Genomic DNA, 9,867 nt, shown 5'->3' on the forward strand with positions numbered 1-9,867 from the left:
GAACTGAAAACTGATCTGGCCGAAATACGCGCCTTGAACAAGTAGCTGGTGGCAGGCAAAGACGAAGATGATGAGGCCGAGATCGCCGAGGTGGATCGTGTTCGTGCTGACGCCCTCCATGCCCTTGAGACCTTTCTTCAGTAGAGCCTCCCTGTTTAATCTGAAAACTGCATTATTGAGCTTGTACTTCTAGAGTCGATGTCAGTGCATCGGCTTTCCAGTTCTAAAGTCGATGTCAGTGCATCGGCTGTACTTGCATCCTGTTTTTTTTTACCGGCCGATTTCGTGCATCGGCCCCTTATTTCATTATCCGTTATTCCATATTAGGTGCCCCCCGAGCCGAATTTTTCAAGTAATTGAAGATATCGACTCTCTGGTTAAATGGTTCCAGGAACTTACACCTGGGCATCGACTGGTTTTTTCTGACGAATGTTGGTCGCGGCTTATCCCCAGGACCAATGTCGATCTTTTCTAGCTCACCAGCTGATGCAAACCCATATCCTAGCTTTCCGTCGCCTGCTAGATCGATGCTGAACACAGGCAAAACCTATGGTGAGGATAATATGGGCCGATTGCCTGAATCGGCCTCCTTTTTCATTGCATTGCTCGATGAGGGTTTACAACTTATTTGTGTCCTACGACAACTACGTGGCCTGCTTGTGGTGAGATCATTGCTTTTTATTTTTTGGGGCCGATCGCAGGGATCGGCCTTGCCACGTACGTCTACTGACTTTGGACTTGCTACTCCGTCAGGCCGGTGGATAAGACCAGTCTCACCCCATTTTTTGAAGCTTCGATGCGCTCACAACCGTCTAAACTGATCCCAGAGATCGGCTCTTGGTCATCTGCATCCCAAATGTTCATGCCAGCTAGTGAGATCTCGATCGAGTCATCTGCATGAACGACCTCTACTTCATCTCCATCCCACTGTATCAGGCATTGATGCATCGTAGATGGAATGCAGCAGTTAGCGTGAATCCAATCCCTCCCTAGCAGGACATCGTAGGTGCTCTTGCTGTTGACGATAAAGAACGGCGTAGGGATGATTTTCCGGCCTATGGTTAGATCCACGTTCAGAACGCCTTGTGCTTCTGATGCCTGGCCGTTGAAATCGCTTAGTGTGACGTTGGTCTTGATCAGATCTTCGTTGGAGCGTCCCAAACGCCATAGCATGGAGTATGGCATTATATTGACTGCCGCCCGCGTGTCGACCAACATCTTATTGACAGGCTGCCCATTGATATAACCTTTTAGGTACAGGGCCTTCAATTGCCTGTAGCTCCTCTCTCGTGGCTTCTCAAAGACAACTGGCCGTGGACCGCAGTCAAACTGTGCTACTGGCACTTCTTCAGTTCTTGGAGCATGAAACTCCGATGGCAGTATGAACACCATGTTTGTATCAGCCGATGCCTGTGCATCGGCTTTTGTCTGCTTGGGGCGCCATTCTTTCTTCTGTGGACGCGCCTCCGTCTCCAAAGTTTGCTGAATTTTCACGGCCAAATCGGGCCGTGCTTTCCTCAACGTGTACAGGTACTGCACTTCGGCTTCCTCCAAGTTACGTAGCCGTTGAACCCTACGCTTCTGAGAATGACTGAGTCCATCAGGGCACCACCTTGGCCGGTGGTACCTATCTTCTTCTTCATCTTCTGACTCCTCGAAGTCTTCATCTCGAGATGACTCAGCTCATCGGCTCTGAGGTGGGAGAGGCCCTAGACGTTTGAACACTGACACCTCACTTGTGCCCTTCCTCTGCTGTCTACATTCTGGGCAGTTGTCGATTGTAGGCAATCGGCTCACTCCTGAGTCCAGCAGTGCTTAAAGAAAGGACAATCCCAGTGTCTGTCCATGTCTTCCTGCTCTCTTGACCTCCCTCCAGCGCGGCGTTCATATCCTTCATCGTCTCTATCATATCGACGATGTTTTCTGTTGTCTGCACCAGACCGACGATATCTGTCGTCATCTTCGTCGTACCGCCGACGTCGGTCGTACTGGTACTCATATTTGTTAATGAGATGCGCGGAGAGTGGTCGTTGATACCGCACGCTTCTCACTTCTTCCTCGGTGAGGTACCATCTGTTATCATATTGGGGCCGGTCGCGTGGATCGGCCTCCTTCTTATCCTTGCCACGGGAGTGACTACTCTCCTCTTTATCTCTACCATGGCGGTCTACAGGCCCTGCCATGTTGATATCGAAAGAGAAACCCGGCGGACGCTTCGTGGCATGGTTGAGCTCCACCATGTTGACGCCCGGAAACGGTTGCATGTCTACTTTCATGGCAAACTGACCGAAGATCAATCGGCCTTGTTCTATCGCCATTTGAATCTGTCCGCGCAATACTTTGCAGTCATTGGTGGCGTGGGTGAACGTGTGGTGCCATTTGCAGTATGGTCTCCCGTTCAATTCTTGCGCCGTAGGGATTTTATGGCCTTCGGGTAACTTCAGCTGTTTTTCCTTCAGCAGCAAATCGAAAATCTGTTCAGTTTTGCTTATATCAAAGTCGAACCCTTTGGCCGGCCCTGGTTGTTTCACCCATTTGCAGGACACGGGTACTACCCCTCGAGTCCATTCAGCCACGGCGACTTCCTGATCTTCTGCAGTGTCTTCAACTTCATCTGCCTCGACCAGGCCTATCGGGCGCTTGAACTTGTCTTGGTACAATTCTGGGTGGCGCTGTTCATATAATGTTAACTTCTGAACCATGTGTGCCAGTGAATTGTACTCCACTTGGAAAGTCAGATCCTTGAGTGGCGCCGCGAGGCCTGCCACTGCCAGCTCGACTACTTCTTTTTCAGTTAAACGAACCGAATAACATCGGTTCTTGACAGTTCTGAAACGCTGAATGTATTCAGACACCGTCTCTCCCCGCCTTTGCGCACCTGCGTCAGATCGGCAATGCTAGCTTCGGTAGCTTCTGAGTGATATTGTACATGGAACTGCTCTTCCAGTTGCTTCCATGTCCGAATTGAATCTGGTGGCAACGAGGTGTACCACCCAAAAGCTGGACCCGTGAGCGATTGCGCAAAGAACCTTACACGTAGCTGGTCGGATGCTGAAACCATGCCCAACTGTGCCAAATATCGGCTCACATGCTCAATTGAGCTAGAGCCTTCCGATCCACTGAACTTTGTGAAGTCAGGGAGCCGATACTTGGGTGGCAGCGGGATCAGGTCATATTCATTGGGATACGGCTTGGAATAGCCGATTGTTCTCTTCTTTGGCAGGATACCGAACTGATCTCTCAGGATTGCACTGATTTGATCCATGGTATGAGCTGCAGGGGCTGAGCTTTCATAACTCGTTCCGGTGGCATATTTAGCTAGCCACGCCTGTTTCTCAGCATCTGCTCCAGAACTCCCTCCTACTGTAATCTGGTTCGTGTGTGCCCAATTGTTGCAGTCCGGCACGTATGTGCACACGTATCCATGTGGAATCTCTTTGGGCGGCTCATACAGGAATTGGTAATCGCCAGGATCACCTCCAACCTTGTAGACAACGTATGCCGGTGAACCTTGTCGCTGGGCCGCAAGCGTGAATGGGAGTTGCGTCCTGGTGTGGAACGGTATCTCTCCCTGGTGAGTCCCTAGGGTAGGTCCCGACGGAGAATATTGATGCTTCATGATTTCCTGAACCACACGGAGCGCAACACGCTCAAAAGCGTTCACCAGGCTCTCAGAATGACGATGTAGAGAATGAGCCACCATATAATTGGTTTCCTGGCGCAGGGCTCTGGTGCGCTCTTCCGAAGGAAGAGACAGATCTACTCCATCGAGCACGCCTTCAGATGTGAATCCTTTGAACCTAACGCCGTGTGAACGGGTTTTCTCGAAAGAGCCGATGAGATCGGCTTCGAAGAGAGCCTTAAGCTCATCATACTTCTTCTTGTGCTCGTCAGGCAGCTCTTCATACTTGACTGGTTCGCCTGACATCTCAGCTGCAGATGTTGACGTGGTTGTTGCAGATTGTCCCACCGGGCGTGCCAGAATGTGTTGCCTGCCAAAACCCACCGGCGGGCAGCGGCGAGCAACACGAAGAGCCGGGAGGGTCCCAAGACTGCTGGTGGGCCCTGGTCCCTCGGTCGTCGTCCCGCAATGCTCCGGCACACGTCCTGGCGGTTGCAAGGGCGTGCCACCTGACCTATACCTGGTCAGGAAGGCGATGGATTGCTTCGTTTAGCTTCCTGCATGGTAGACACGTAAACATTAAATACGAGCCCCGATCGGCTCTTAAGTTGTTCTGTGGATCGGCTCAAAGAGCCGATTGCCCCGTGGTTCACATTAGATTTACAACAACACGGGGATCATGCTTTATCAAAATCAAGCTAAGCTAATCTACGATAGTCTAGGGTTTTCACTGCATAACCGGAACATCCTACGCGTAATTGAGCCTAGCAGATATGTAAGATAATGGAAAACCAACCCTAACGAGGCCTAAAAACCAACATGAAGTTGATCCCCGGAACAATCCCTTTAGGGTTTAATAAACCACATCTTACGCACTACCGGATCGTTCAACCCGTTTGTAAGGTCTAACCATGCAGATATCAAACTAATCCTTGGAGAACAAGAAACGACTATAACAGATCGGATCTACTAAACAAAGACAAAGCAAGATGCCGCCCTTACACCTAAGATAGGTGTAAGGACGGCTAGACATCGAGGGGCAGCATAGCTAAGCAAGCATATCAAGACAACAACAATGCAAGCCCCAAAACATCTACGATAAGCAGTGTTACTCGCCATCAAAAAGGCTTCAGTACGAGTAACACCAGATAACGAATAAACTTGTACTGTCTAGATTACCCGGGAGAAACCCTCGAAACAAGGGGTGGCGATGCGTCTAGATTGTGTTTGTTGCGAACGTGATTGTCCTCCTTTCTCAATAATCCTAGATACATATATATAGTCCGTAGACTTTTTATCTTTGGAAATACACCTAATCATGTACGGGCTAAACTCTATCTTTAATTCTAAACTACCATAATATACAGATACACGGGCAAACTAGCCCAAACTCTCGTGCAAGGCCGCTTCAGAGACGCTCCACGTGTATATTCTCCAAGCCCATCTCAAGTACGGCCCATCTCCTGATTTGGCCAAAATCTGGTGATAACAAAAGGCTACAGAGCGCCACCCGGAAGTAATGCCGCGGAAGACGAAGCAGTTGTGCCGCTGCCAGGCGGGCCCGTGCGAGGACCGAGCGAACATTTTGCGCGTCCGCCGAGACGCAAACCTGACCCCGTCAGGTTTGCGTCTCCGCGGACGGTCCGGTCATTTTGCGTCGCGTCGCTGGAGGTGGTGCACGACGCATTTCCGATCACGACGGACACAAACGGTCGCTCACGGCGCGCCGCTGGAGATGCCCTTAGCTGTTGCCTTCCGGCAATCCCTAATTGGCGGTTCGTATGAATGCTACGAGCCCACGCATACCTTTTTGATTCAAACTAGGCCGGCTCAATACAAACTATGTGATCTGGGTTTTTTCTCCCGGTTTTAGGAATTTTCTAAAACTGGCTATCTTTGTTTTTCTCATACCCGATCGATTTCTCTAGGTTCGCAAGTTTTTAATTTTTCTGTTTCTATTTTATTTTCCTGTCCTTTTTTAATCCATTTTTTTCAAATTTGATTTTTTTATTGAATTCACAAATTTTCGAATCTGAACATTTGCCAAATTCGAACATTTAAAATCTAACAATTTTTTAAATTTGAACATTTTTAATTTTGAACATTTTCAATTTTTAAAATTTTTCAACATTTTAGTTTGAACAATTTTCAAATCAGAACGTTTTCAGATTTTTGATTTTTTTTAAATGTTTGACCATTTTCAAAATTTTAGAATTTTTCAGATTTTTCAGATTTTTGAATATTTAACTTTTAAAATATTGAATATTTTTTCGAATTTGAGGATTTTTCGAATATGATTTTTTTAGAATCCTGGCTCCAAAAAAGAGCCGAATCTGGGTTATTTAAAGAATCCCACAAAGACGGCATACCACGTATAACCTGGGTTGGCCCATGAACGACTGTTATGAAATGAAAGAACACGAGCAGGTTATGCGCCGGACACGTACGATTCGCTTGAAGCGTGAAGTAGGAGCACCCTTGCCTTCCTAATGCACGCATCGATACATAGGGGCCAAACCTGACCAATGGGTTATGCTTTTAGTGGGCCAACCTGAACCACCCTAAATATGCTGGGCACAGGCCCGACCCGTAACGTGTTGGGCCCGTGCCAACCCGTGAAGCTCCGGAGTTGTGCCTGGGCCGTGGCGTGAAGCACGTGTGCCAACCCAGCACGACATCCTCCCTGTTGCATGCTTTGAGCAATACATAGGAGCCAAACCTGGCCAACTATTGTGATTTTAGTGGGCTGACCCGAAGAACACGAAATAAGAACATCATAGGCCCAACCCTTAATGTCGCGGGCCTGTGCTGATCCGTGAAGCTCCGTGGCCATGCCTGTTTAGTAATACTCGCAAAAATAGTCCTCACGGGGTTCGAACTCGCAACCAATAGCTACTTGTAAATGTTTTTTTCGACGGGTCTAGGGAAACAACAACCAATGAAAAAAAAAGCATGTGGGCTAAACGGGTCGCATGCCGGCCTAGGGCCGTGATTGGACATCGAGGCCAGTCCCTCAAGCCGGATCGGCACAACCCATGACTTAACGGGCCTTGACAGGCTGGCCTGGCCCGTTGGCCAGGTTTGATAGGGGCACCTTTTGAACCCGAGTTTTTAATAGGCCGACTGGCCGAGCCCTTGGACAATGGGACCTTTGGCCCTCTATTGTACCCATCTCACAATTTTTTTTTTGTAATGAACATGAACATGTGTTCTAAGTTCTGACTCCATGCAATGTTGTAGCGAGAAAAGACTGCGGTGGTCTATGCAAAACAAAACAAGTTTTTAGAGCAGTCAATTTTGTTTTTCTTTCACATACTACCACTACACATGACTTTCCCCTGCTAAATTTCGTGGGCAGTTAGAACAAACATTCATGGTCATTGTAAAAAATAGTTTCTTAAATACTTTTATTTGACTTTACTATTCACGTAGAAGCATATGAGACAAGCCAAAATTGATTAGTGACAGTGGGACTCCTTCATACCACATGGAGCACGGGCGGAGTGTCGTGGAGGCGAAACTGGGCCACGACCCCCCCTTCGAAAATGCAACTTTGTTTCTACTTCGTATACTTAGCGCTCGTGGGCCATCCCATCGGCAGTCAGCAAACCACAGAACGATCAATTGAAGGAAGACGAAAAGACATACCACATCGTCCAGTCTTCCGCGACGCGTCCGCGAGTGCATATCGACCTGATGCGCTGATCGATAGGTCTGTCTTCCTCGATTGATTCATGCAATCATGCATGACTTGTTCATGCTCGCCCCTCTGCCGGCGGGCCACGGCCAGCCTCCTCAATGCGATCGGCGAGCCGACGCGGCCACACGGAGTGCTGCTGCTGTTTCACCCCTTCATGGCTATCTGCACGGTTGTTGCAAGCCACCGGCCGGCCAGTGCCCCAGTCCTTCAGTTCAGGCTGCAGCGCCCTACCACAATCCCCCCGTGCAGGTTAGGTATCTTTTTTCTATTTATTTCATTAAGGATTTAGGTGTATTGAAAACCCTGCCGAGGTTAGTGCAAATTTCGGTATGGGAAACAGCAGAAGAGCAGTCTTTCTTCAAAACAAAACAAGATGAAGAAGCTGCTAAACGTACATCCTGCTCCTGATGCTCTTGCACTAGTGGAATATGTAAATCAGAAGCAACATGAAGTGATGAACATGGACATAGAAAATAAGAGGCAAGATGAAAATAAGCAAAAAAAAAATAAAAAATCCTAGTAACCAAGATGAGCACAGGTATAATCGAACAATGTATAATTGAACCATTTTTATCAGTTGTATTTGCGTGATCAAGATAAATACATCATCATGACACTGCCAGATGTTTCTATGACTCACTCATCTTTTATATGTGTACTGTGCTTTTTATGAAATTGTCCCCCTCTTATGTTTTGTTCACGCTCCGCCACTGACATGGAGAGTAGATCATGATGATGCCGCGAAATATTTATTGACTTAAATAGAACTTATGTCCAGAATTGAATCACAGCAGGGGAAGCCATCATCACCGATGCCTCAGTGATCTTGTTCCGCAATGAATCCTTTTCCTCGCAACTTCGTGGATATGTAGAAGGACGAACCTCGGCGTGAGGAAACATGTCACCGCAGGGTTTGCACACCTTCCTGTCATGCAGAGACACCTCCTTGATGTTCAACGCAGATTCCATGACACGCCTGATGTATCCCATGAAGTTACCGTCGGTCTGGAAGCCATATATGGTTAGCTTGCCAAGATTCTTGTGCTTGAACTTTGGACCTGATTTCTCCCACTTCACATCCGTTCTCTTGGTGCGAGCCTTTTGTGACTCACTTCCACACTTGTGATCCCGTACAGAGATGCAAAGGTCCTCTACGGATGGTGCAGTTTGAAGAAGGAACATTGTCCAAGCGATATCACATTCTTCTGGAAGATTATCAAGATTCACAGACCGTAGTTGGCCGAGCACAGGAGCGAGCACTCTAGGGCATTCTGGTTGAATCCAAATCTTTTCACTTCGAAAATCAAGATACAGATCTCTTACAACGGGGGCATTAGCAAGCAGCTGGCTTATCATGAGGGTCATATCTGAAAGACCTTCATTAGCAAGGCTTAGCTTTGAAAGCTGAGGGACAGAACCAAGAACCAAGGGATTTTCATCACATGGCCAATTATCGTATTTCATTCGTTGGAGCTTTGGACAGTCGAGCTCCACAGTTTTGAATTCCCCATATGTAATATCAATCTCGATGAGTCGAGCATGTTCAACATGCAGCACCGACCGAAACCCTGCGTCACACTCGAATAAAGACAATGACTCCAGCCGCTTGCAAGTGCTAAGGATATTTGGTATGTCTGATTCACCAAACCTCATATTCTGCAGTTGCAGTCGCGTGAGACCAGCAAATGCATCCTGACAATCAGCAACAAACGTACTGAACTGCTTGCCAAAGTTCAGGAAATCGGCATGAGTGCAATAAAAAGAATTCTGTGGCGTCACGATTTCAAACTCAGCTTTATGCAATATCTGCGTCGCCATTGCAAGGCCAACAGATTTGCCAATGGAGCGACAATCATCAGGAGTCAAGACGAATCTGACCATCAGCTTGCTAATTGTGAGCAGCGGAGACCTTGTGCTAAGGATCCTGTCTATCAGCTGAGCCAAAACACCTTTAATTCGAACCAAATCGCCATCCCTGGGAACTATGACGATTTCCGAGAGCATAGCGGGCAGCTTCCGCATTTGCTTCGAGAGTAGGCAGGTTCTCACAGCATCAAGTGTACCCACCCTCTCCAGAATGTTGAGGAGCAAGTCATTGGGCAGTTCGCTTAGCCTGTCCCCAACGGCAGCTACTTTCTGCAAATCACGGCGGTGGCGGTGGCGGCGACGGTGACCCTTATACTTCATGGCGATCCGATCTCTAAAAAAGAAGGCACCTTGAGTCGATAAACAAAACACTAGAAAAATATAATCTTGAACCGGCTCCGCCCGTGTGAGGACAATCGTCGACACCTGGGCTGAGCTTATTACGGCTCCTCCGATCCTCATGGAAGAGGAGACGAAGACGGAGACGGGCTGACGGAGGAGATTTGACAGGAAAGAAATTGGGACCCGGCGTGTGTTTCGCTTTGGAAGGATTCTGATTTACTGACCGTGTTTGACTGGAAAACTGATTCACAAGCATGGTCTGGTCTGTATTTTTTTTTTCCAAACAATCCAACTGGGGATCGAATTTTCATTACCAAGAAGATAACGAAAATACAAA

At 47.9% G+C, this 9,867-nt stretch overlaps 1 protein-coding gene across 1 annotated transcript; it reads right to left on the bottom strand.

The window, feature by feature from the left end:
- Positions 1 to 8,090: 8,090 nt before the first annotated feature.
- On the bottom strand, positions 8,091 to 9,509 carry LOC127347957 (F-box/LRR-repeat protein At3g26922-like). The gene has a single exon (XM_051374087.1). The coding sequence runs from the start codon at positions 9,507 to 9,509 to the stop codon at positions 8,091 to 8,093; it is 1,419 nt and encodes a 472-aa protein (XP_051230047.1).
- Positions 9,510 to 9,867: the final 358 nt, after the last annotated feature.

Source organism: Lolium perenne, chromosome 4 (assembly GCF_019359855.2).
Source record: "Lolium perenne isolate Kyuss_39 chromosome 4, Kyuss_2.0, whole genome shotgun sequence".
Taxonomy (NCBI): Eukaryota; Viridiplantae; Streptophyta; class Magnoliopsida; order Poales; family Poaceae; genus Lolium; species Lolium perenne.

What these genes read in the sequence shown, in the direction of transcription:
- LOC127347957 (XM_051374087.1), bottom strand. Translation starts at nt 9,509, where the DNA reads ATGAAGTATAAGGGTCACCGTCGCCGCCACCGCCACCGCCGTGATTTG.